This window comes from Electrophorus electricus, chromosome 25 (genome assembly GCF_013358815.1).
Source record: "Electrophorus electricus isolate fEleEle1 chromosome 25, fEleEle1.pri, whole genome shotgun sequence".
NCBI classification, from domain to species: domain Eukaryota; kingdom Metazoa; phylum Chordata; class Actinopteri; order Gymnotiformes; family Gymnotidae; genus Electrophorus; species Electrophorus electricus.
The window spans coordinates 10,731,857-10,759,503 of NC_049559.1; the positions used below are offsets into that span (position 1 = coordinate 10,731,857).

The 27,647-nt window shown below is 43.7% G+C and overlaps 1 protein-coding gene across 4 annotated transcripts; it reads left to right on the plus strand.

The window, feature by feature from the left end:
* The first annotated feature begins 1,334 nt into the window (after nucleotides 1–1,334).
* Nucleotides 1,335–27,144, plus strand: uggt2 (UDP-glucose glycoprotein glucosyltransferase 2). Of its 4 annotated transcripts, none has more exons than XM_027018165.2 (42): nucleotides 1,335–1,443; nucleotides 1,525–1,608; nucleotides 2,314–2,444; nucleotides 2,639–2,721; nucleotides 3,200–3,330; nucleotides 3,596–3,708; nucleotides 4,203–4,380; nucleotides 4,523–4,619; nucleotides 4,721–4,793; nucleotides 5,004–5,104; nucleotides 5,791–5,890; nucleotides 6,296–6,356; nucleotides 6,688–6,779; nucleotides 6,882–7,032; nucleotides 7,317–7,436; nucleotides 7,606–7,691; nucleotides 7,976–8,111; nucleotides 8,383–8,514; nucleotides 9,262–9,426; nucleotides 9,702–9,825; nucleotides 9,939–10,037; nucleotides 10,364–10,458; nucleotides 10,788–10,997; nucleotides 12,224–12,355; nucleotides 13,729–13,859; nucleotides 15,465–15,560; nucleotides 15,659–15,761; nucleotides 16,119–16,198; nucleotides 16,650–16,839; nucleotides 17,003–17,161; nucleotides 17,357–17,442; nucleotides 18,695–18,779; nucleotides 19,042–19,124; nucleotides 19,794–19,817; nucleotides 20,820–20,921; nucleotides 21,015–21,099; nucleotides 21,560–21,742; nucleotides 22,330–22,490; nucleotides 22,946–23,060; nucleotides 23,173–23,289; nucleotides 26,480–26,630; nucleotides 26,783–27,144. In XM_027018165.2, exons 2-42 carry the CDS (start codon nucleotides 1,585–1,587, stop codon nucleotides 26,803–26,805), a joined length of 4,608 nt encoding a protein of 1,535 aa, XP_026873966.2. In that variant the 5' UTR covers nucleotides 1,335–1,443; nucleotides 1,525–1,584; the 3' UTR covers nucleotides 26,806–27,144. The 4 variants fall into 4 exon arrangements, with proteins under 4 accessions (XP_026873966.2, XP_026873963.2, XP_035378695.1 ...); XM_027018162.2 differs by having other exon boundaries at nucleotides 10,367–10,458; XM_035522802.1 differs by lacking the exon at nucleotides 19,794–19,817.
* Nucleotides 27,145–27,647: the final 503 nt, after the last annotated feature.

Below are 27,647 nucleotides of genomic sequence, written 5' to 3' on the forward strand. Positions count from 1 at the left end.
GGTAAGAAAACTATTCCTGACTGCTCAGATTTATACCCTCATTCACAAAGTTCCAAGCATCATGAAATGGCATTAAGCTTCAGTAAAACTGCAAATACACTGTCTACGAACAGGCTTTGTTTGCCTTATTAATTGAATCATTTGTTTATTTGGATTCCCAAAGGTAAAGGTCTGCACGCCTGCATGCCTGCACGCGTCCCTTTAAATCCCCAATAGGGCTAAAATATGCTGAGCAATTGCTTATGTACAGGTGCGCAATGTCAGTATGAATATTACAATCGGAATGAAACATTTTCAAATACTTTTCCTATGGAAAATCTTCCTATAGTATTTGTGTCAAATTTGAACAAGGTACGAAGAGGAAAAGTCATCTTTAAAGTGTTTAAGTCATAACACTCACTATGCTCATTTCCATGTTATCAGGCACTTTGATGGGGTCCTTATGGTAGGCAGGGGTTGTGTCTGTGTGACTCTTCTGATGATGACCTTAGAGCCCCGACCGGATTGAACCTCAGGGCACAGACAAAGATGATGTTCGGAATCCTGAAATATACATTTCAGGGTCTTAAAGGTCTGATGGTGACTCCAGACACCATGCAAAATCACTGCCACGTGTGGTTTTAAGTCCAATTCATGCTGACCAGGCACATGAAAGACTCAGAAGATCCAATAACCCTGAATTATTTTAGTTAATGAATCTCTGCTTATTTATTTTGATCAAGATTAAAAGGCTTTCTGCTACAGACAACCCCTAACCCCACCCCACACTTTGCAGGACTTCAGGCTGCATGGCACCACCCCCCAAATACCCCCCAAAACATACATATATATGAGGATGATGGGAAAGCGTCTGGAACATCAGGAATTTCAATGTCCTATTGAATCTTTCAGTGAACCCTTTCGAGAGTGTAGGCTAGAGACGTTCACACATTACCGCCGAAGGCTCAGGTAACTTGGCAACCGAACACTGGTCACCATCACCATCACCACCACTACCAACGCTTTTCTTTTTGTCTGTTCGCCGAAATGACTGCATAACGCATTGCTGTCATTACTGAGGATACGATCACCCATTGCGATCCCTGCCACTATGAGTCACAACACTGTAGGATATTTCGTTTATTCTTGCTGCCTAACCCCCTTTTTTTGGTTCCCAGTGAAGTACTCGCGGATGTGATGTGAGACGCGCTGAGACGAACATAGGCTATTTTGTATCGAACAGTCTCAGCCATTTAGTCTTTTATTGGTTAATTCGCAAAACAATGTAGGTTGATACAGGAAAACACGAAATATTACATAAAATAAAACTCATGAAATGTTTCCTCCGCTGACACAGCGCGCTGGGTGGGCTGTAGGCGAGCTCTCTAAACGCTTGATTTAAGGATTGGGTGTCTTCAATTGTGCCTGAAAATCACACTCGAGAAACCGTGATCCAAATTTAAGGTAGGATATTTTAGCCGCAGAGAAAGTCTAAACCTCAAATGACTGTAAATTGCATATGTTCTGTCTTTGTTTATCACACAGGTTCTGGCGGAGGCTGTTTTTTTTTACACTGACTAGGAATTAAAGTTGTAGGACCCCTCAATGGCGGCTTCCAGTAAAATCAGGGTAAGAACGGATGTTAGGAAAACTGGCTTAGATTAATTACGGATATTCGGCTCTGCTTTGGTTTTTTATTGTTCCATAATGTTACAGTCGATAGTGCTGTAGTGCATGTAAATACCATAATATGTGTAACCGCTTTTATATAGTCATTTTAAAGAAGTCAACTTACGTTTCCTCTGAGATAGATGGTTTCTTTTCTTTAATTTCTCAGATTTGCCGAGAGAGAAAGAGAGAGAGAGAGAGAGAGAGAGAGAAAGAAAGAGAGAGAGAATAGAATAAAATAGAATAGAATAGAATAGAATAGAATAGAATAGAATAGAACAGAACAAAAAGAAAGGTGTAGCTACATCGCTCAGGAAGCAGAGTATTTACTGACACGGTTGATGCTTCTAGTTAGCGTAACATTGTAGGTGGCCAACAACGTGGCACAATCTTGTGTTTACATCCTTTGGTATGCTTGGCACATTGGATAACGTAGTAAAATATCAAAAGTCCGCATTAAATAATTTTAGTAGATATGGAACCATTACAGTTTGCCTTTACAAACCATTCCAAATGCACTACAAGCAATCTCCATCAAACTGAATCTTATGCCAGTAATGAGTGCTTTCCTACGACCAGGATAAACGTAGCGCTCCACGTTTTCACGCATTTTGTATTTGAATGTTCAAGTAATCACGTGTCCGAATTGTGTTTTGATTTTAACAGCTTCAGACAATGAGGACTCTGTGTTTTTTGGTAACTCTGGTGCAGCTTCGGTACGCGTACTCTTCGCCGAAAGGAGTTACTACCAGTCTGAAGGCAAAGTGGCCCGTGTCCCCTCTTTTACTAGAGACGAGGTGATCTTACGATCTTTTGATTCCAGTGGGTCAGTTTGGTCTTTTTCAATAAAGCACGGTGTCCTTGATAGTAATCGGACAAGTGCTTAAACTGATGTGCACACAACATTACTGATCTTAAGTACTGCTTTTGCTATAAAGGTACTTGGGTGTTCTCACAAACATATTGTTTTAATCTTGTCTTAAATCCCCAGTGAATTCATTGGTGAAGGTAGTGATGAAAAGTTTTGGCAGTTTGTTGATACTGTGAAGGAGTTATCAGTGTACAAAAATGGAGGTGAGGTCTGTGTTCTCATTCACTCTGGTTGCACAATTTAGTTAATTCAGTTGCATGACCACCTAATTATGTCTAGATGATGAATTAATCTTGGTCCTAATTGTTTGGTGATTTTCTATGTCTTGTGTTTAAGATGCAACCAATCAGGCTATAATGGGGTTAGAAAATGTCATAATTGCTGATTGGATTGCAGACAATAGATTTGCAGTTGCCTAATATTTGTGAATGTAAATATTTTAAAAATGGCTATAAAGTGCTCATATTGCATGTTGCAGACGGCAGATTTTTAGGCAAATTGCAAATCTTGATTGTCGGCAGTCTTCTGTTGTAATTTTTATGTATGCTTGTTGTGCTACAAATGTGTTAACAAGTACTGTATTGATATTGGTTGGTCGGTTCACTGGCCAGTGGAATGAATGGGAGTCTCAAACAAAGGATATGTTTATTGTCTACTTTCATTTGCCCCCCCCCCCGACAGAATCTGTCCGATCGTATTATAACCTCATCCTTAAAAAGGCTGGTCAATTCCTGACTGATCTTCAGGTCAGTCTGCTGAAGTTTGCCCTGTCCCTCAGAGCATACTCGCCTGCGGTGCATGCCTTCCAACAAGTGAGTCTTTAGGCACAGGTAACCTCACTCTACAGTCAACAGTGGCCCTCACACTTAGACTGACTCAACTTGGTTGTTATTGTACTGTGCTTGTCATTGTGCTTACTGTTCTTTGAGTGTGACACTGTGCGCAAAACAACAACAAACAGCGACAACTGGGAGTCCACACATTCCTAATAATGAATTAATGCCAGTTAGCATACTAAGTGGTCCCAAGTAGCTTTCTTCCATTGCTGAGTTAGCAACATTAGCTTGCATTGTGCAGGTGGCCAGTGATGAGCCTCCACCTGAGGCGTGCTTGGCATTTGTGGCTGTGCATGGCCAGCACGCCTGCAGCACCAAGGACATGAAGAGGCTCCTGAAGACAGCTGCAGGCAGGTAACACGCTGCTGCCCATACAGACTTTACATGATGAAGAAGCTCGTCTTTGTGAGTCTTTTTCCAAGCATTATCATCATCATTACTGGATTTTTGAAACAGTGGCATGCCTGAGTATTACAGTAAGCCTCTTAAATCAGAAATTAAATTTGTTCATGCTCTGCTAGTCCTGCCACTTGCTTGCAGTACCCTACACTCTCACCCCAATAAACAGCAGTGATCTGCAGACTGGAAATCCATGTGTTCATTAATGGCAGATTAGGTACGCTGTGTGTGCGGTATGGATTTTGGGTTCCGCCGTGTGTTGCGGAATAGCTGATTAGAGAGGCCAATTACTTCAGTAGCATAAATTAAGAATCGTGTCATCTTGTATTAAACTATAGAATGTGAGTTGACCAAAAAATGCTCCAAGTGGCTGTAAGATGTTCAGAACCTTTGAGCAAAGTAGGTTGGGGTTCCTTTGTCATGCCTCAGTAATTGCTCTGTATTTCCAGACCAAGGCCGTACCTGTATAAGAACGATCACAGGTACCCAGGAGTCAATGGCACTGATCTTCCTGTAGCCATTCTCTATGCTGAGATCGGCACCAAAACGTTCAACACATTCCATAAGGTTCTGTCCGAGAGGGCAGAAGAAGGCAAGATAATCTACGTGCTACGTCACTTTGTTGCTGTAGGTGGAGTTTTGCTTTCATTTCAATAAATTTAGATTTTTATTTTATTTAGACATCCTGTATTTGTTCAGTTGGGACTTTGGGAACATGGTTAATCTGTGATAATATGTGGCCCATTGGAAGTGGTTTGTCTGCTTACAGGAGCCGAGACGAGAGTCCATGCTTCTGTCTGGATATGGGGTGGAACTGGCCATTAAAAGCACTGAGTACAAAGCTGTGGATGACACGCAAGTAAAAGGTACCTATCATGGGATCCAGTTGCGGATCTGTAACCATCTGATTGTCTAGAGTATTGTCTGTTATTGTTCTATTGGAGAAAATCTGAATTTTCTTATTTAGATTCAAAATCAGCAACAACCTCTGAGGATGATGACACAGATGAGGTCCAAGGGTTTTTGTTTGGGAAATTAAAGTAAGTACATTTAAATTTTCTAATATGTGCTGCAAGTTAATTAAGTAACGATAACCTTTACATGTGCTGTTCTGAAATGAGTGTTAGTATTTGAATGAAATGTAATGACAAAAAAAAATGCTGTTCACGTTTCCTTACTTATGCATTCGTGTTTAGATTATAATGAATACAGATGAAACCAAATTATGATGCCTTATCCACTGATTGTAGGGAGTCTCACCCTGAGCTGCAGGAGCAGTTGAGGGACTTGAAGAAACATCTCCTGGAGGGCTCCAATGACATGGCCCCTCTCAAAGTGTGGGAACTGCAAGGTAGCCGTGTGGCTTTTCTTAATGGCTCTCGCTAAAACCCACACTCATGGGCTCTCGGTGGTCTCAGAGTGTGTCAAGCAAGTAGTAGAGAGTGTTCAGTACTGGCCCGAGACCCACTTCTGGATGATGAATGGATAAACTGTAGGAGTGGTGTGTTTGCTGCCCAAGTTTGGTGCAGTTATTCATTCTGATGCTACATGTCAACTGCTAAACAGATGCTAAGGCCTAAGACGACATTTCTTGGCTGTATTTGTTCTTTGAGCTTTGTCATGGGGGGTGAAAAACAGTAGTAACAGTCCTCCGTTTTCATAAAACCTGAAAGACACTAAAACGAGGCAGTTGTTCAAAATATAGCTGTTCATAATGTATGTTGTAAGGACATGTTTTATAAGAATTGTTATTTTGTTTTTATGTCAAATCCAGTTATAAAGGCTCAGCATATGCACCACTTAAACATGTTAATGAGCTCATTCTCACTTCCTGATTTGCATTATTTTTTAAGAGTGAATATTGGAAAACCCATCAGTAATGATTCCATTATGCAAATATTTAATTTAATTATGTAATTGATTGTGGGTTTTTATTTTTTTTAAGAACACATGCTTCATGTGCTTAATGCAGCTGGTGCTCTGGGTGGGTAATTGTCTTTTCCTAAGCATGTTCTGGAAATTTCTCGGTATCCACAGATCTGAGTTACCAGGCAGCAGCTCGGATCATGTCGGTGCCAAAGTTTGACTCCCTCAAACTAATGCAAGATCTTAGCCAAAATTTCCCCAGCAAAGCAAGGTAAAAGGCTTCTGAAAAGCTCTGTTTACCTGCTTGTGTTCTGTTATGACATGTCTTTTGTGTTGAATTCACATTAAAGCATTCAAAAGCTTTAAAGCTTGCATTTTGAAGAAATTTTCTTGCAGGTTTCCTGCTGCCATGTTGGATGTTTGAAAGCGTACACAGTGACTTCAGGGCTTTTGTAATGCGTCTGTGATTTTGGGCTACTGGGACTCAAGGCAGCTTTATGTGGTATATGTGGAAAAGTGCTGAGTCAGAGTTGCTGTTAGAGTTTACAGTGAGTCAGCTCAGCAGATATAGCACGTTAAGGTGCACAGATTTTGAAGATTAAAATGGGTTTTTATGACTGGCCTGGGACATTGGAAAATGCTGAGAATGGCTGTGCATGTTTTACTGTCCCCACAGATCACTGACGAGAGTGGCTGTAAACCAAGAAATGAGAAAAGAGATTGAGGAGAACCAAAAGGTGCAGTTCTAAACAGCACTTATGATGAACCTTGGGACGTTGTTCCTACTGCGTTTTTCGTCTCCAGGGCATATTTTCACTCAGTTTTAGATAGGGCTAGGTATAACATAAACCTAATTTATATTCCCATTCCCTTAGGCATGAGCTAAATAAGCTGTTGAAACATCCTTGAAGTGTTTTTGAAATATTCAACACCTTGGATATCTGAGACCACTCTGTGCCATGCATAAATGTTTAACTTGTTGAACTAGAGGACAGGGCTAGCCATAAACTGGAGACTGGATGTTTCTCTATGTGCTGTGCCATTAAGATGGTCTTTTCTGTTGTGTAGAGACTGAGTGAGACAATGGGAATCCACCCTGGAGATTCCAGCCTCTTCATTAATGGAATGCACATTGATCTGGATGTTCACAACCCCTTCAGGTAGGAATTCTGTAAGGCAACGGTCTCCTGTGCCATCAAGCAACTTCATGTCTATGCATTAAATCCATGACCCAGCTGCATTTTTTTCTTTCCTTTGGGAAGTATACTAGACATCATCCGTGGAGAGGCTAAGATCCTGGAGGGCCTGCATAATCTGGGAATCAAAGGGCCCAACGTGAGCAAATTTCTGCGGCTCCCAGTGACTTCAGTGGAGGACAGTTATGCTCTGGACATCCGGCATGACTCTATAATGGTCAGCATCAAAACTACTTAGGTTTGAGCATGGGCAAAGAAATTCCCTTAATAACTTAAACTGTTACAGTAATTACAGTATTTTAGGTTAGTCTCTTCATTCTGGACGCAAAGCGTATGCATCTGGCAGGTCTTGAAATTTTTTAATTTGATGCATGAGACTCACGTAGTTATGAATTGTGTGTTTACCTATTTAAGTAAGAATATTCCACTTGTGAAGTGACACAAATTAGAATACATTTAACCTTTTAAGGCCAATGTTGATCTTATTCCTCTCCAATCCAGTGGATTAATGACATTGAGAAGGACTCCACCTATCAGAGTTGGCCCTTTAGCCTGCAGGAGCTCCTCAGAGCCACGTTTCCTGGTGTGATTCGACAGATCAGACGGAACTTCTTCAATTTAGTGAGTCAAACTTTGGAGCATACGTATCTTCCTCCTGAAGCTCACCTAAGTCTGATATTGCAAAAAGCATCAAGAACTGCTGCTCCACCACTTTCCTCCAGTCTAGTTGTTTTTGGAAGGAAATGTAGTTTTTATAGACATTAACAACATTTAAATTTTTTTTTTCCAGATTATGTTTCTTGACCCAGCTCAGGAAGACAGCGCTGAGCTGGTCAAACTAGCCGAGCTCTTTTACAAGCACAAGATTCCTCTCAGGTGAGTATTCAGTTACACAGTAATAACCTACCAGTCTAATTACCCTGTTATTATCTGAACATATTATGTGATCTCTTCCCCTTTGAGCCGTGTGCCCCCATTAGAAAATGCCTGTCTGTAATTACTAGTCACTCTTATTGTATGTGAAAATGTTGCCAACAATTGCTTCATATTTTTAACTTAACTGCTGCTATAGCTATTTTACAGCTATAATTTGCAGTTAGGTTCTAAATATGCAAATGTATTTATTGTGTAAAAGTCACTGTTGCCTTTTCTTCTTTTAGGATTGGATTTGTGTTTGTAGTTAATACAGATGAAAAAGTGGATGGATATGGGGATGCTGGTGTTGCTTTCTTCAGAGTGCTAAATTACATAACAGAAGAGTATGACATAACACAGGCTTTCTTATCCATGATATCTGTAAGTAGCCCACACATTTTCCTCTGCTTTGACCAACGGTGAAAATGCCCTTTTTGCGAGTATTTTCCTTTCGCTTTAAATCTAGAATGTAGTTCACTTTGATGTGTACGGAGATATTCATTTGTGCTCCCTAAGGAGCTGCTGTCCTACACATCTGCATAAAAGCAAAAAGTGGGCGTGTCTGAGACCTTACACCCACGGGACTGATATCAATAGTGCTGTCGACTGTAATGGACAATGATTGTGACATCTAAACGATCCCTTCTTGCAGATGTATAACAAAGTCGATGTTGGAGATTCCTTATCAGTTGATGCAGTGACTGCGTATCTCAAAAAGAAATTTCCAAAAGCTAATGCTGCCAAAATTCTTGGGGTGGACTCCAGCTATGATGACCAAAGAAAGGTATGATCTTTTTTGTGCATGTGTGTGTGTGTGTGGGGGGGGGTAATTTGTGTGTGTGTGTGTGCGTGCGTGCGTGTGTAATTGTCTATTGCTTCATTAAGTTATGATCACAAGAGGTTACCTGTAGACTTTTGAGTAAGAATGTTTGTTTGTCTATGCAGTCATGCCTGGCTACTTTTATCATGTAGCTAATTGGACTTGCATTAACAGGATGAGTAGGTGAAACATCCTGACACTAGTCTTACTCTGCCATGTAATAACTGAATAGTTAAGATCATATTTGGCCAGATTTACATGTGGCATCTGTAGATGGTTTCATTTGTATTAATTGTGCAAGCCTTGTAAGCAAATTTCTGAAATGAATAATCCAGTAGTGTTAAATAAGGATTATAAAAATGCCCCATCAGTTGGTCAAATACAAATATAGTGTCTCTGGATTACTTAAAATTCTGATTGAGGGAGAAAATGTTTGAAAAAATAATATTTACCTTTTTTAAAAAAGAAATAATCCCTTATGTATTCTTGCAATCAAGTTCTTCCACACAAGCACAGGCCTGCCAAATAAATTCATTTCAAACATATTCAATGCGTATTTTCCAGATGTTCAGTGTTTGTTTTAATTGAACAGATAAATATTCTTAGACCTCCAAACATAATTCACACCCAGTGTATACTAAAGTATTTGGATGTTTTAGAATGCATTACATTACATCCTTCTGATCAATACACGCTGGCATGTTGCTTCAGGCCGGTGGAGTGTTCTACAGGAAGACAGGGCTGGGCACTCTTCCTGTGGCTCTGTTTAATGGGATTCCACTCAGCCCTGAAGAGATGGACCCAGATGAGCTGGAGACGCTCCTGCTCCAGCGCATCATGGATGCCACCAGCTTCTTCCAGAGGGCTGTTTTCATGGTACGGTTGTGTTTATGTCGAGAGGCTTCAGTGAAGTTCTTTTTTTGCAGCATGACATACTTTGGCATTAGAATTGCCTTCAAACCAGCTAATAAATATGTGCTCATCTATGCCAAAGAAGGTTAGAGGTTTAGTTGCCTAGCCTGGGTTTCCATTCTCGTTTATTGTCATTGATTTGTTTGTGTCTTGAGTATGTTTTTGAGATGGTACTTTGCTGGGATCAGTCGGTTATGCTTTGAGTTCATTAAGTTTCCACACGGTCTTTAAATCCCCAGGGTCAGATTTCTGACAGCATGGATGTGGTGGACTTCCTGATGGAGCAGGCTAATGTCGTGCCACGCATCAACCCTCTAATCCTGAGTGCTGACAGGAGGTATCTGGACTTCACTGCATCTCCAGGTATCACTGACGAGTGATGGAAAGCTGGCACTGCTCACACAAATAGCATTGGAATCTCTCTGCTCGTGCAGACCTGTTTCACATATTCTTGCACATTTCTGCAAAATTGACAGTTGCAGATGACTGGAATGACTCGACAATGTTCTCATTTCTGGATGCTAAGGACAAGACAGCTGTTGTTTCCAAGCGTATGAAGTATTTAACCAAGCATGGTGAGCACCTGCTAACATGTTTCAGATGTACCTACATGAAAACCAAGCTTAAACTGATCCCCTTTTTGCAAGCTTTAATCCACGTTTCCTTTGTGAACCTGTTGTCACAACTAGCACTAGTCTGTGCAGTGTGTGATGTTTGTATGCCTAGTTCACACGTTCCTCTGTAGATTTTAGAATATTGATTCATGCTATATCCGAATACTATGACACCCCCCCCCCCCCCCCGCAATTTGTAAGCCTTTTTTTTTTATGGTTGTGGAAATGCGTGTTCTTTCAAGTGAATTCTGCAGCAGTGTTTTTGATCAGTTGCCATTTTTTTCTAGAAGGGGAGATGGTTTACGGAGTGACCATTTGGATTATTGCAGACTTGGAGCAGGCCCGAGGGAGGAAGGCGCTGCTTGGTGCGCTGAAGCATATGGTGAGCTACTGCTGCTCGTGTTTCCACTTAGCTGTAGGATGCAGGAATCTCATCGTCTTTGAAGAGCGCAGGCCGCCCACCCTCTAGTGATTTAATCTGAAAACCACTTATTCAGAACCCCTTCATGCATGTGGCACTGGCAATGATCTAGCAAGAAAGTTCTGCCCAGTGATGTCTTCAAAAGGCATTTTTAGTGGTACACTGGAGAGACTTTTTAAATAATTAGGATTTATTTATTTGTTTTTGTGTTTTATTCATTTATATGGAAAAAAAAAAAAGTTTGTTAAAAATGAATCTGTAGCGCTTCGGTCTGATTTGCCCATCTGCAGAAGTCCAGTAGTTCCAGTAGTCGTGTTGCGGTTATTAGTAACCCAGGTGCCAAGCCCACAGAAGACAACAGCAAATTCTACAGGGCCATATGGGCTTCCCTCCTCACCCAGAGCAGCAAGAACACCCTCGACTTCACCCTCAAGCTCCTCAAGGAAGAGACCGTACAGCTCCTCACACAGGGCACCAAAATTAAAGATCTGCTTTTACAGGTCAGCATGCATGAAGTGCTCACATTGCTCATTGAACAGTACTAACTAATCCATTTATCTTGCGTGTTTTATTATATTTTTTAACATCATTACGTTTGGCTTTGAATCCCATTCTATTCTGGTCATCTTGAACATGGCGTTGCTTTATAAACTTCGCATCTTTCTTGTATTGTGTAAACTTGGATTATTCGTATTTTTTCCTGTATTCCCTGTGCAGCCTGTAGAATACAGAATGTTTTTGAGACATGTGATGTGGCCCCTGTGCAGAATTAGCATGAATTCACCATGTCTGATGAGGTGTGGAACGAATAGGCGCTCTGCATGTGGACATAAGACATTAATCAGCATATCACTGTCTTAAAATGACTCCCACCAAAATTAATCAGGACTCTCTAGCCATCTGTCCTTTTCTTTTTTTTTTCCCTTCTGTCTCTTTTTTGCTTTTCTCTTTCACCCAGTCTCTCTAAGTTGTGTAATTGACTATACTCACCTCTGTGCGTGCATATATATATATGTGTGTGTGTGTGTGTGTGTGTGTGTGTGTGTGTGTGTGTGTGTGTGTGTGTGTGTGTGTGTGTGTGTGAGAGAGAGAGCGAGAGAGAGAGAGCACTTCTGCTGCAGCCCTGTGAGATTTTATTACAGGATGTCAGTAAAACTTGCTATGCTGATACTGCTATTTTTTTTCATTCTCTCTCTCCTTTGCAGAATTTTTAGATACGCTGAAAATCTAACTCTTCTTTGCACACGTTGTTATGAAAACCAGTTTCCCATTGCCAGTATAATCAGCATAACACCTTGATTGATTGTCAGATGCTTTTCATGGCTGTGCATCTTTTATAGTTTCATCCAGTTTAATGTTCGCCTCCGAACAGTAATTAACTGAACTAATTACTCCTCCGTTCCATGCAGAGATGCAGAGTAATCGCACAGTTAATTTCCTTTTAAACATCTTGATATTGGCAATCTGTGATATGTAGGACCCAGTCTTTTCAGCTATAGCACAATAGTTATACCCACATAATGTAGCAAAAGCTCAAACAAGTGTTTGTCCTTGTCTGCATATATGTGAGTCTGCACGCCCATGTGTGTGTCTGTACGTGTGCGTCTGTCTGCGTGTATGTGCGTGCATATCCTTGCATGTGCACGTTTGCATGTCTGTGTTATCATATCTGTGTGTGTGTGTGTGTGTGTGTGTGCACGCGCGCGTGTGTGTTGCTGTGATCTAGGGCATGGATCAAGATGCTTTTGAGAAGAAGTTCAACACACTGGAGGTAGACTTCCTGCGTAGCCAGCACCTGTTCTGTCAGGAGGTTTTGAAGCTAAAAGCAGGCCAAAGGGGTGTGGTTAGCAATGGCCGGGTGAGATGCCACCACTCGCCGTATACACACCTCTTCTATACACCCGTTACAGGGCCCTTGGTTAACCACAGACTCAGCCTCTTACACACAGTATTCAAATCCTGGATTACTTCGTTTTCTCTCTCAGCCAAACCTCGGTGCCTTCATGAACGCTTCTACTAAAGAACCTGCATGCCGTAACGTAGTTTCTAGACGATCTGAAGACTTTATATCCGCATGTAAATTGAAGCTGCAGGTTCACAGGAGTTGCGGACTCGCCGACATTAAACTGTGTTACACTATTAATATTTATGCAAACAACCAGACCGAGGAGTCCGGCAGCAGCTGCGGTCTCTGCTGTGGTCCCTGTGTGTGGCGGATCACCAGTGACGGTGTAAAGTGCAGCGGGCCGACCCGCACCGCTCTACAGGCTGGCACTGCCGCACTCTCACCCTCGCTCGTCTGTCAGGGCGGCAGGTGCAAGCAGGCCCCCCGCTGCTGTCCCGGCAGGCTTGCAGCAGGCAGGTGCAGGCGAGCGTGCTCCAGCTTGAGCCAGCCGTCGCGCCTCTCCTTTTACTCACCCCACGTTACCAAATTTCTCTGGAGTTGCTTTCCGTAACAGGGTTGGTGAAACTGAGTCGCGCATTCCTTGGGCTGTGTCCCTGGGTTGTTAAATGCCCATTTGTTGTTGCAATATTTGTAAATGGTAATTATAGATGCACAAGGTGTTTAAAGACAGTAATGGGACTAGGGGCTGTGAAGGCCAAGATCACACAGAGAGAACTTCCAGGTGTGTGTGTGCGCGCGTGTGTGTGTGTGTGTGGTCCAAAATGGAGGCCTGTCAAATCTGTCCTAACATTGGCTAGATCCATCTTTAGAAAGGTGGTTTGTGGTTTCGTCCCCACTGCTTAGTGGTCGAGGCCAGAACACAGTGGTCATAACGTCCTGGAGTGCCCTGGAGCGTCTCTTGTTAAAGCAGAGTACCAGCAGATGTGTAGCTATGCAGAATGGCCATCTGGCACACGTGCCCCACACAGACACACACCCACACCCACACACTCTCAGAGGGAGAGAGAATATGGCAGGCAGCATCTCACTGATTAGCATTAAAAACCAGGCCTGCATACTGATTACCGGCTCCCTCATCTGGAGGGGGGAGGGTCTGTGACTGCTGGGAACCTACAGCTAATACTTCTGGCTGGAAATAAACTTCCGTTGTTGCTTCCCAAGGATGTTTGTTCCCTTTGCTCTCTGCAGCTTAGACAACAGAGAGAAGTTGATAGTTACACCAAGCGTTGCTCATTTTCCCTGATTCCGTTTTCTCTCGGATTCTATACAGGCCCATTGTGTCGATGCTCTTTAATGTTTTTGTGTGCGTTTTCGTCCGTCACTAGATCCTAGGGCCATTTGAGGAAGGGGAGGAGTTTAGTACAGATGATTTCCACTTACTGGAGAAGATCACGCTCAGCACCACGGCAGACAAAATACGAGCTAAAGTCAAGCAAATGAACCTGCCTCCTAAAAAGTATGCATACCTTTTCTTTATGGTGTTGTATAGGGTTGTTACAATGTCATGGTTTCACAGTTAATCGCCATATTATAGGACGGTTAACCCACATCGTTGCAAAACACTGGCTAAAATGTATTTCCATCTTTTACAGCTCACTCATTAATTAATTTTTTTTTTTTTACCCATTCGCAATCCTTATACCAGTGAGTAGCACTCCCTGTTCTGTCCAGAGACTCACCAAAATGTTGGCTGCCTTTGCAGTCCTCTCTCTCTCTCTCTCTCTCTCTCTCTCTCTCTCTCTCTCTCTCTCTCTCTCTCTCTGGACTCCTAAATCATGTTAGGGCACCTCTGTTTCTCTGTGCAGGGGATGTGGACTGCACTGGAAAGCTCTTTTGCCTCTATAGTCCACTATAGCTGTGAACATGGTACTGTTATAAACACGGTACTGCTGTAAACATTGTCCTTTGCTAAACCTGCAGCCGATCCTAGCATGTTTGTCATACACGAAGGCTGACCACAACTAAACATCTGTTTTTGGCCTATAGCTAGTGAAGTTAGCACTTTGGCGAAGCAAATCTGTATGCTGACGTACTGCTCAGTTCTTTGGGGGATGTTTTTCGGCTTCTGCTCGCATGTGCTAAAATGTTATAGTGATAGTGTAATATAAGTATGTGAGATTTTCGGGAAACAATGTTTCACGTACAGGATTATTAAATGTTACCTGTACGGGATTATGGACTTTTTTTCAGCAGCCTGCCTGTTGCCCTCTAAAATTATATTGCAACTGAAAAGTAGTTTACAGGCTATGTTGTTTAATGTATTCATGGTGTATCTCCCTGCCACGAATGTTTGGTCAGTCAGCAAATTGGTTTTTGCCATTATTTAATAAGTGTTACATAAACAGTGTAATTCTGGCTGTGATCTGTCTTTCACATGCAGACAAAGCTTATGCACATGCCACATTTGTTGGCGAACCGGGATGCTGCCGCTAGCAAGCGTGGTACACAAACGCCTGCACGGCAGCCACCTGTGTGCCATTGGAAAGGGCGTTGGCTCAAGCGGCAGGATCCTCTCTCCCTATCGTTCCCAATTAAACATGGAACATGCGAACATGCTCTGCTTTTTGCACAACAACCTTTCTAAGGTTCAAGAAAAAAGAACAGTTAGGGCATTTAATTGTTCTGTTTCCTTGTGGTTTTCATTTGTTATATATATAATGTCCAAGGAGAGCTTTGTACAGATTTTCCTTTATTTTTCACTGCTGGTTTGGATGATTAATACTGTGAAGCTGTGATGTTTTTATACTAGGTTATCATACTGTGAAAATTTCAAACCATTCTTAGTGCTGAACAATAAATATTCCCCATGCTAAACAACAATTACTCCACAATCTAAACAAATACTCCTCAGCCTGAGCAATAAATTCTCCCTGGTCTGTCGCCCATCAAACACGAGCCCAGAGCTGTGCTTCGTTTCTGCGCTCTTGATGGAAGATGCTGCTATCACGGTCTGGTCACCCAGAGCATGCTGGTGCATTCTTAGCCAATGACACAGATGTGCGTGGAGTGGAGGTGGTGGAGGTTCTCTCTGATGAACTGGGCATGGGCGATTTCTCCCCAGGGCAGCCGATCTCATTATGAAGGTGGACGCACTCCTCTCAGCTGCTCCCAAAGACGAGGCCCGGAAGGACGTTCAGTTCGCGAAGGACAAGTTCAGGTGAATTCCCGTTCCACAGCCCTTCTCTCTCTGCATTTTCTTTTGTTGAGTGGTTTCCCTAGTATGAAGGACCTGTGTGATTTTGCCCACGTCTGCAGCGTTTTGCATCTTGCTCCTCGGGAAGACGAGGTCTTCTATGATGTGGTTGCCATTGTGGACCCGCTTACAAGAGATGCACAGAAGTTGGCTCCGTTATTAATTGTAAGAGCTGTGTGTATGTGCACATGCGTGTTTGTGAGAGTGAGTGCGCTGCTTTCTAGTGCTGTAGTGTCTGTCTGTTCTAGGCCTGTGTACTGTGAGCGTGCTGGTGGAGTACTTACTGCACAGTCTCCCAGTTCTCCACTGGCTGTTAGCATCAGCACCGCTCTGCTTTTCACTCTGCGATCCACTTTGTCCTCTAAATTCGCACAGGCATTAAAATAAGAGGGATGTATTCACCACAGAGTAAACCCCCTGTTCCTGCTGAGTATCCAGTTAGAGTGTGTGTGTGTGTGTGTGTGTGTGTGTGTGTGTGTGTGTGTGTGTGTGTGTGTGTGTGTGTGCGTGCTCTTCCTGCAGGTGCTTGGTCGAGTGGTCAATGTGAGAGTGCAAGTTTTCATGAACTGCCGAGCCAAGCTGTCTGAAACACCCCTAAAGAGGTGAGAGACAGCGCCTCATTAGACACTCTGTCCTGTTCTGTGTATTCTGTTCTCGTTTGCTTGTTCCAGCCCCCTCCTCCCCTTTCTCTCACACAAACACACACACACACACACACACACACACAGTCCTCATGGCAGAATACCAGCTGTTCACATTTAGGCCTTGTTACAAGAGGCCACCGTCCTCTCCACAAATGTTAGTGTTTTAGCTCATCCCCTCCCCCTTAAAATGAGTAAATACAGAATCTTCAGAATAACTAATAACGTCTAACTTGCAGAGGTATAGCCTAAGGTATTTACTGCATATTTTCCTAGTATGTGGGGGTGGGGGGGGGTTCTTTTTTCCTCTTTCATTCACCAAACACTATAGTGACATTTAATGCATATACATACATGCAAAATATTCACATTTGCATAACATGCCTTCTTTGTTCTGATTGGATTCCGGCAGCTTCTACCGTTTTGTCATGGAGGCTGAGATATCCATCCTGGGCAATGACACCCTCTCTCCAGGCCCTGTGGCTCGCTTCACAGAGATCCCAGAGTCACCTCTGCTCACTCTAAACATGATCACACCAGAGAGCTGGATGGTTGAAGCTGTCCGGAGCCCCCATGACCTTGACAACATCCACCTACAGGAGGTACTCACACCGGCACTTGGCACGAAGGTTTTTGAGCCCAAAGTGCGCGTGTAGGTATTATTAGACTTCTCATAATATCACAAATGTCATAGGATGTAAAAGATGTGTGTGTGTGTGTGTGTGTGTGTGTGTGTGTGTGTGTGCGCGCGCATGTGTGTGTCAGGTGAACGGTGTGGTGAATGCAGAGTATGAGCTGGAGTACCTGCTGTTGGAGGGGCACTGTTTCGACCTGTCCACAGGACAGCCCCCCCGTGGCCTGCAGTTCACCTTGGGCATGAGGCAGCAGCCCCTCATGCAGGACACTATCGTCATGGCCAACCTGGTGAGCCCCCACTGCTTACCACTCTGATCCTTTAAAACAACACCACTAATGCAGATGATGTTTACATTAGTTTGTATTTTAGATTGTTTTCCAAACAATCCAAATCGGTTTTCCGTGTATACGGATTTGAATGGTGAGCTGTGAATTGGTAGTATGTGTGCGCACACAAGTATAATTCTGCGTTACGTCCTGTAGGGTTACTTCCAGCTGAAGGCCAACCCAGGTGCCTGGACCCTAAGGCTGCGTAAGGGTCGCTCTGAGGACATCTACCAGATCCAGGCGTGAGTGGAGCTCAGCTTGCCTTACCTTACCTGTTAGACAACCAGGCACCTGCAAACCTTTTTAATAGTAATAGTTATTAAAACTCAACCCCAGTGGAGACATTTTCTATAACTGCCCACACACGACTCTAAATGTGAAGGACAGAGACTGAAGAGTAGTGGTGTGCACTTTTGCACGCGCGCATGTGTGCGCACGGCTGCACGTGCGTGAGAGAATCAGTGAAACTCCGTGAAAGGAGTGAAGTCCAGTAATATGGAAATGGAGAGTGTGACCAGTGAAGAGGGTCTGGAGAACAGTAGCACATTAAAGTAGCTCCAATTCCAGGGCCTCGATTGATTGATTGTTTGCTTGTTTGTTTTGGAGTGGGTTGAGGGGAGTTGCTATGGGATTGGGTGGGGATATGGTATCAGAATCCTTGGTATGCTCCAAAACCATCTGAAATTTTACAATTCATCCCCCATTGATTCTCAACTCCTGCAGGTAAAAGTAAAAGGCAATGTCATTTTTCACTCTGACAGCGTCGTTATTCATCTTGTTAACACCAGTGCAGCCTGGTTAAGAGGCCTCCCACAAGTAAGTGTGTGTGTGCGTGTCTGTGTGTTTGTGTGTGCGCGTAACAAACAAATAGTCGAGGCCCTGGGAAATGTGGAATTGTAACTACTTTAATGTGCTACTGTTCTCCAGACCCTCTCCACTAGTCACACTCTCCATTTCCATATTACTGGGCTTCACTCCTGTCATGGTGAGGTCAGCACAAGTCCAGACGCAACTGTGATATCAAGTGTGTGTGTGTGTGTGTGTGTGTGTGTGTGTGTGTTGAGGCAGACAGAGTCAAAACTGCACTCCCTCGTTCTTGGTCAGCTTTGGCAGGCTGTGAGATGAGGGATGACCCTGTAGAGACTTGCATACCGACATCCTGCGCTTTGCCATCTAATTAATCACTCCAGTCTAATCGATGCCTCCATGGTTACTGGGAGAAGCTGAATGCTGACTAAAATGATGCCCTGCACCCGGCCTGGCTGGGCATGTACCATACTACAGAAATGAAGCCTCTTCACGGCAAGCTGCAGCTGGAGCCTGACAGGAGCACACTACTGTGACTCTTCACACCTTTCCATCTGCGAAATGTTATGCTCAGTCTGGAATGACAGGAGGGCTGTCATTCTATATCACGTTTCTGTAGCTATCCTACCCGTCTTGATGGCAGTCCGGCATGTGCTCGCGTTAATCCCATGTGCATCTTTGCCATAGGCACGACGGCACGGACTCGCCCGCAGACGCTGGAGACATTCTAGTGGTCCTTAACAGCTTCCACAGCAAGATCATCAAAGTCCGAGTGAGTAGCAGCATCACCAGTTCCTACTCGGTGAGGACATGTACGCAGGAGTGTCTCGTTAATCCGGATACGAGCAGATCTTCTGCGTAAACGTTCTCACCGTGTCCGTTTGTCCCACCCTTCCTGCTATGTGATGCCGGAGGCTGGCAGAGTCTGTCAGGAACTGGGTCTCAGTACAGGAGGAGCAGAGTAGAAGGCAGCGTAATTACATTGCACTCCACGCATGAGAGTTTGTGCTATAACATCTGCCTGTGGCCAACAGGTCCAGAAAAAGCCCGACCAAGTGAACGAAGACCTTCTAAGCGAAGCCACAGAAAACAAGGGCCTGTGGGAATCCATCACAAGGTGAGCGCAGCGTAGACTCTGGTGCGGTGGCCGCAGCCTGCTCCAGATGGGGTTCTCCTGTTTGGCATCTGGACACTGGAGAGATATCGTGTTTTCACTCAGTGGTCCAAAGCGGGTTCTCTTGTCTTTAGGCACTTTAGGACAGACTGTCTAGACCGTTAATTTACATTAACAACAGTGGTAGCTCAGTGGTTAAGGTACTTGTGATCAGAAGGTTGCCAGTTCAGTCTCCACCACTGTTGACCGCCACTGTTGGGTAACTGAGCAAGGCCCTTAACCCTCAATTGCTCAAGTTGTAGTCGGTCATAATTGTAAGTCTTTTTGTATAAATGCGTCAGATAAATGCCATAAATGTAAATGACAGTACATGGGCTCCATGGCTACTGAACCCTTGACCTTGGTGGTGGTAGCACGTTGCTCTACCTGCCCTACCAGGTGAGCTACAGGACAAGAGAGAGTTGTTTTTTTTTTATTTTTTTATTTTATTTTTTTTTTTATTACCAATGAGATCAGTATGTATAATATTGGCTTTTAAATTCTGCTCCCTGGATACTTTTCAAGGTATGGTCACGAAGTGTGTGTGTTGGGGGGGGAGGGGGGGAGGGGTGTCATTGCAATGAAAACAATATTAATTTTGTGATCTGTCTCTTCACGGCTGTCTATGTGAAGTGTGTGGAGTTCTTTGGAGAAAAGGTAGGGAGCTAAAACTTTCAATCTCATCAGCCCCCACCCCCCACCCCCAGTGTCCGAGGATGATGTTGCTCCAGTTTTAGTCCACATAAATTATGCCTCTGCACAGATGTCATGCTTGAGCAGTTTTGTGTGCAAACATGCCTGGTAAAGTCTAATGACCTGACAATAATTATTTAACCTATGAGACAGTTTAGGAGCTCACACTGTTACATGGGTCTTTATTGTAGGTCAGTGGTCTTTCTCATCGTGTCTCTTGTCCCAACTTCTTTCTGTAATCACTCATGTCGGCGTCAGTGATGAGACGGCCACTGTCGCACTGACACCCCCCCCCCCCCCCCCCGGGTCCTATAGGGTAGCTTTGCAGACTGCTGCCCTCTACTGACAGCTCACAGCAACAGCTCCTTTGTTAGAAGCCTATGAGAGGGAGTTTTCTTTAGGCTGTGTGTGCTGGAAGTTGTATTTCTTAGGTTTGCACAGCTGGATTATGTAGTGCTACATATTGCGGGATATGGATTGAAGGCTTTTCGTTTTTTTCTGCTCTTACCACTCCAACATGCTTTCATGGCCTGAAGCTGTGTAGTGCTGCCCTGCAGCAACCCTGCAGTCTGTGCCAGCCATTTATAATTTTTATGTATTTATTTTTAATTACTGAGCTGAAACCTTATGATCAAATTCTCAGCCTCAGAGAGCAATTACGAAGAGGGTTCAATATCTGCTGTGAAAAAACTGAAATTAGAGCTGTGTTTAGAGCTATACTCTATATACGCATGTTTGCGAGACTTAGCAAGTGTGTGCGTGCATGTTGGATTGATTGTTTTGGTTTTCAAGAGAGGTGCATCTGGTTCAAGCCTACTTGGGTGTCTCAGCCTGGTGTCTCCAGTTATGTACCAGCACATCACCTGGACAGAGTTTGACACACCCAGTGCTTCTGAACAGTGCTTGTGCTGCTGAAGCATTCATGGAATATGTGTGTGTGTGTGTGTGTGTGTGTGTGTCTTGTAGTCTAACAGGCAGTTCCAGTGCGGAGGAAGGAGATTCGAAGAAAGAAGACGTGCTTAACATCTTCTCAGTGGCCTCTGGACATCTATATGAGCGCTTCCTGAGGTAAGACGCCCATCCACCCACGACCGCCACTGCTGGCTTTCATCTTCTCTCCCTGCTTCACGCCTCAGCCTCTACTCTGTGTGTGTTTTTCAGAATAATGATGCTCTCTGTCCTCCAGCACACCAAAACACCCGTCAAGTTTTGGTTCCTGAAAAACTACCTCTCTCCCTCCTTTAAGGTGAAGTGTGTGTGTGTGTGTGTGTGTGTGTGTGTGTGTGTATGTGTGCGTACCCCTCCACATCCCTCTCCTATGCTGGAGCAGATGGATGGGGTCTGTTTCTTATTTACATTTATCACTCATCCTATTACTGCTGCATTGGTGTATCACCTTTGGGTCAGAACAAACCTCTAACCTCTCTGGTCTTTCTGGCATAAAGCACAGACTACCAACAATCCGCAGAGGACAAAAACTCCTGTTGGTTGGATGTCAAATCAATAGTGTGTGATGAAATATTTAAAATTATATGAAATGAGTGTTTGTAGGAGGCATGTTGCAAAGATTCTTTTTTTCTTTACCATGTGATATGAAGACTTTTCTGATGTTTGTGTCTGTTCACACACGCATGTGTGGTTGTGTATTGCATGCATGTTTATGCACGTGTTTGTCCTGGTGCACGTGTGTGTGTTTGTGTGTGTAGGAGTCCATTCCCCACATGGCCGAAGCGTATAGTTTCCAGTACGAGCTGGTTCAGTATAAGTGGCCGCGCTGGCTGCACCAGCAGATGGAGAAGCAGCGCATTATCTGGGGCTACAAGATCCTCTTCCTGGACGTGCTCTTCCCACTGGCCGTAGATAAGATCATCTTCGTGGACGCTGATCAGGTGGGCGGGAACTCGGACGTGGTATGTGCCCCGTGGCTTACAGCACATAGCTGACATGGGGCTGCATCCCACACCACTGACTCCCAGGCTTTCTGCAGCCTATCCTCTCAAAACGACCCTACAGCAGGTCTCCTGAATCTCAGAGGACGCATGAGCAGCCTTTACCCTCTCATACAGCCATCCTTATATTCGTGCTGCAGAATTTCAGCCAACGTGTCATGAGTCTACATGTTTGGACTACGCGGGGAGTTGCATTCCTCCCAAATGCTGGAGTTCTCAGTATCCAGTAAGCGCAGTTAAACCCTTCAGTTACTGTGCATGTTCTTGTCAGACATCCATATTCATGTCCATCATCCTAGTTGGCAGTCGTCAAAAAAATCATGATTAAAGGACTAAATAAACTGAGAAAAAGCACATTCCAACACACTCACACCGAGACAAGGTTGACAATGACAGACTGAAAAAGAGCTTTACGGCCATCCCAAAACTCTTAACGACAGGCTAGGGTAGAATGGGTAATAAAGTCCAGAGAGCTGGTGGCTTGGGTTCTTTAGCAGTTGCATTAATTGAATTTCTCCTTTTTGCAGATAGTCAGGGCAGATCTGAAGGAGCTGAGGGACTTGGACCTGGAAGGCGCCCCCTATGGGTACACACCATTCTGCGACAGCCGAAGAGAAATGGAAGGTTACCGTTTCTGGAAGACCGGTTACTGGGCTTCACATCTGGGTCATAGGAAATACCATATCAGGTTAGATTGAGGAAACATATTTTAAAAACAATTCTTAGTGTGCAGTAATGAATTTTTGTGGCTTCTGTACAGGGTGCTCACAGGTCGTGGGATTTCTGGAATATCACGGAATTTTTAAAAGTCTATGCCAGACATAGAAAGTCAGGATATTTGATTCATTTTTTTGGGTCAAGTCATAGAATATCAGGGAATTTTGCTTGTAGCATCTTTTAAATTTTAAATGTTTTATTTTCATGCCTTTTTTACATATTCTGAGTGGTTGTTATGGTCACTTGATTTTTCCATGCTAATTTAACAAAGATTATTCCATTCATTTTATGTCATGGACATTCAGCTTTTTTGTCATTGAAACTGGGGCCGGAAAAAATAGGGACTTTAACTTGCTGATGATTTAATTGCTATTGTCAAGATGATGGTGCAGTTTCATGCTGCCTGACTCTTCTCTGTAAATACAGTGCGCTGTACGTGGTGGACCTGAAGAAGTTCAGAAAGATTGCAGCAGGAGACCGTCTTCGCGGCCAGTACCAAGCCTTAAGTCAAGACCCCAACAGTCTTTCCAACCTCGACCAGGTCACTACTTGTACATGGGCTTGAATGCTAAACGAACTTGTTTCTCGAGAGTCTCGTTATTGTAACTGGTGTGATTTTTGTTGTTGTGTCCCTTACGGTGTGACGGTGACAGGACCTACCCAACAACATGATCCATCAAGTAGCCATCAAGTCCCTGCCTCAGGACTGGCTGTGGTGTGAGACATGGTGCGATGACGCGTCCAAGGCTACCGCCAGGACAATCGACCTGGTAAGTCTCTCTGGACTTCGTAGATGTCATTCAAATCAGCGCTGTCCCTGGATCACTTGCTTTTCCAGCTGACGCATCGTCCGATTGGATTTACAGTACAAAGTACCACAGTCGCTGGAAATGTTCTTTTAGGCATCAATAATCCACGTCCTGTTGGTTTTTGTGCATTACAATTTCTCCATGGACCAAACCAGCAATCAGGATTGTGTGCGTCACTGTCACTATTGTTTGGATCTTCTGCACATGTATTGTTCAGTTATTTTTGGACATTTTTCACATTGAACTTTTTCGGTTTTTTGTCAGTCGCTGGAATAAGTAGGTGGAGTCTGACGAGGGGAAAAAGACAACAATTTCCACCCTTCGTCTCTCTTGAGGCCCCAGATCTGTTGAAATTCTGGGGGTAATTAGGGTCAATCTGTTGAAAACCTTTTGGAAAACAACCAGATCTAATTTGGACTAGGAGTGTGATGTCAAGTGTGATTGTAAACCCCCATGTAGATGCAGTTGACAGAACTGAAATGAGCACCTCCTGCACATAATCCAACCGACGTGGCAGTTAAAGCAGTTGAGCAGAACGGCTTCTCGACAGCGGCACGGCAGCCTGCGCAGTAACTAAAAGAAGTGCTTGGATGTAGTCATTTCAGCTGCAGACTGTTGCGCTCTGTCTGTGTAGGCTACAACATTAGTCCGAATCCCCCCCACCTTCTTGTCTCTCACCGCCAGACCAAGTGAAGAAAAGAATCTTTCAAAATTCTAGCCACAAATAATTTGTTTGCTCTTGGAAGTTTCGTATGTACAGCTTCAAGAGCGATCATAGCCAAAAAAAAAAAAAAAAAAAACAAGAAAAGAAAAAAAAATTAACAAATTCCCTAACAAAACCACGGTATACACGATCGAAAGAAAATGGGCTCGAGTCCCCCTGTTTTTCTGTTCTAGTCAAATACAGGCAAACATAAACATACTGGCAAGTTACACAAAAGGTCCCATTGCACTGTGGATGGCAGTATCTCATCAGCAGGAATGCTGAGAGGAGGCAATGTATCAGACATTTGATCCAATGCAACGCACCTGTAAATTATCAGAAGGGAGAGAGCACCCGAGCGAGCCGTGAGGGCGCATTCACCACGTCTGGGCAACACCGGCTAATAACACTGCTTTAAAGAACATTACAGGAATTGGAACAAATTGGTTTCTGCGCATTTTTCTTTATAAAATAAATACTGATAGTTGTCATATCTCAAGTTCACGTGGACTTCCAATCACTTCTTGGTTTCGTTTCAGTGAGAAGACTCTTGAGTTCTCACCAGCTTAAGGAAACCTCAAGCTCACATGTGGGTTCAGTGTACAACCATGGACAAGTTAGCAGTATCTCCCTTGTCAGAACCCAGCAAACTAGCAACGTGAGGCATCTTGACTTTGCGGAGCACCTGATCAGTGCCACATGTTCTTACTGATGTCCACCTACAGCCAGATCACCATTTGCCTTAGCATGGCCCAACAGACTTTCCTTGACTTATCATGACATGATACCCAAATGATGAATGAACACAAGACTATGTAGTTCAAGTCTAAAGGAAGAGGATCTAACTGGGTTGAATCAGACAAATCATGGAGATGCATAATGCTAGAGCCCCCTGGGTCTTCATTTTCACGCCCTTTGATTATACGCTTTACACTAGTAAGCTTCTTGTACTGATGTGCGTCATGTTTAAGATATTGGGTATTTGGACTGAAAATGGCCACATTTCCCCCTAGCGTACTTTAAAGCTAATGACTATATAACACAGCCACACTAGTTGTGCTTCCATTGATTTACCCCCGCGTTGGGTCATTACTGCAAGACCCAACCTTAATTAAGCTTCAGGTGTCAGACTGCTGCCCTGACCTTTTGTAAGATTTCTTGATGGTTTTGATTTTATTCTTCTCTCCATGATCTTGAGCTGCCCAGGCCCTGCATTCTTGCATCTAGGGAGATTCATGTTGTGATGTGCACTGCAAGGGAGAGCAAATACAATATAAAATTTCCTCCGTTTATATAAAATTAATCCTCTTGTGGACTGTTGAACACCCAGGCCCTCATAAAAGCATTTTAGGGCTCTAGGCATTTCTACAATTCTTGAGGAGTGTAGACTACAAAAAACCACACACTGTGTTTCCTTATTATAGGGCAGGGCACCTTCAGCACACACCTCAGATCTCATTGACTGGAACTCCTGACACACTAGTCATTAGCTTTCAGGTTTACATACGTCTCCAGCCTGGCCTTACCCTTTATTTACTACCAAATGATTTAAAACTTTGATTTGTGCCTGTCAAATTTGCCCTCTAGGGATCCAGTTAGCGCTTAATCACAGTAACTCTTGTGAAGGATTTCACCTCACTCTAAACATTTAAACATCTACCATCAACAATAAATCCTACAGATGGAGTATCATGACATCCTACAGTGGAGCAGCAGTTCTGCAGGAAGGGATTTTATTTATTTATTTTAAATTTTTTGGTTCTTTCAGTCTGATCAGGAAGGAAATGAACTAATTAAGGACCACATATCCTCATCGGCACTAGCTGGGCAGTGCGCGCACAGACAAGAATAGCAGTCTCATTTACACCCTGCCCCCCTCCTACACACACCGCCTCAGAAGCTGTGCTGGGAAATGTCTCATTAGATGTCTGGAGCCTGATGAGCAGCACTGACTTCCTGCGTGGCTTTGTTTCTGGGCCTAGCCCAGCGCGTCGTCTAATCTACCTTGATGTCATCTGGTAATTTATAAGAAAATTGGCCAGCAGCCAACTATGCTGGCCAGCTAATATGACTTTTTGCACTTTTTAAAATGTACGTGTATATCCACCTTTGCATGTTTATCTACTTTTGGATATTTATCAAATTAGATCATATTCTATTGACTGATTACAGTGATTTCTGTATTGCTTTTTCATAATATTGGATGGATGCTTTTGTCCTTTTCTGTATAGCAGTGCCGTTTGTCCAAGCGATACAGCCACCTGTACAGTTATATACCACAGCAGCGCCACTTTCAGAGCCCCACTAAACACAGGTTAATACATCGCTTCCTCTAGCCAGGAAATAAGAGAAGCCTGAGAGGCCCCCTCAGTTGCAGGCATGATCGTAGGGACACTGCTGTGGCACTACAATCTCTGAGGTCAAGCCGCTTCTGCTGCCTCTCCACAGTGTAACAACCCCAAGACCAAAGAGCCCAAGCTGAGCGCGGCCGCGCGCATTGTGCCTGAGTGGACCGCGTACGACGGCGAGATCAAGCGTCTCCTCAGACAGCTGCAGGCAGGGAAGGAGGGTTTGGCTGGCTCGCCAGCACAGCATGCTGGTGAGTTGCAGGGAGGGTCTCCATTTCAGCTACAGGAACAAGGCCTGGTCACAGCTGGTGTCTGTGGACACTTAAGCCACTTGATGAGATGTGGAGGCTAGTGAAGTCTAATTCATCTGTTTTTGCTTTTGGGGGTGGGGTTGTTTTCACAGGCCATCAGCGAGATGAACTTTAGCGCCTGTCAGAGAGGAGAGGAGAGTGTGTTCCGTGAATCCTTTCGTGGAGGCTGATGTCTACAGCTACACAGAACCAGTGTTGCACTGTACCTCAGCTCTGCCAGGACTGCGAGGAGAGATGAACACTAAGAGACATGCCTTCGTGCCATTTTCTATTTATGAGTGTCGGTCAACAGAGTCTGTATTTTAAAGGAATGATCGATATTTTTCCAGCATCAACATATGATAAAAGGGAGTGTTACACTGGGGTGGTACTTCAAGAATGATGCAAGGTGACGATATGTAAAGGCAAAGACGACCAATACTTTTTTGTTTTCTATAATAAAGAATTCCACTGCCATGTAACTTTCAATGAGACAGTAATGTGCAAAGATGTCATTTAAAACCCTCTTTTAGAAGTCTGCTCTGCTGAACATTACCAAATGCCTTTCAGAGAAGGTTGATGTTAAAGGACAGAATGGGTTCAGTACTGTGCTTGACTTGTGGTCAGTTTAAGAATTAACTGCACTGGTGGACACACTGGGGCAAAGTATAACCACTCATCAAGACTGCATGTCAGTAGGTTTTGTAAGTCATTGCATTTTACAAGCTTATTATAAACTACTGTTGTGCTCATTAGTGTTCAATGTTTATAAAAGAAAGGATGCTTAAGTGATGTTTGTCAATTGTTCCACATTTGGTACTTTTGCACTCATGCTCTTGATTCTGCACTGAATTTGCATATCTGCTCAGAAAATACATTTTCCATATTTTAAACAAAAAGGTTAACATTTGAGGTTAGTCATTACTTTAACCATTTGACAAGCAAAGCTGTAGTCAATGCCACATTTTAGTCCTAACT

What these genes read in the sequence shown, in the direction of transcription:
- uggt2 (XM_027018165.2), top strand. Translation starts at nt 1,585, where the DNA reads ATGGCGGCTTCCAGTAAAATCAGG. An exon ending in GGATGACACGCAAGTAAAAG is followed by an intron (nt 4,620 to 4,720) that starts GTACCTATCATG and finishes TTTCTTATTTAG; the next exon opens with ATTCAAAATCAGCAACAACC. An exon ending in CAAAGTGTGGGAACTGCAAG is followed by an intron (nt 5,105 to 5,790) that starts GTAGCCGTGTGG and finishes CGGTATCCACAG; the next exon opens with ATCTGAGTTACCAGGCAGCA.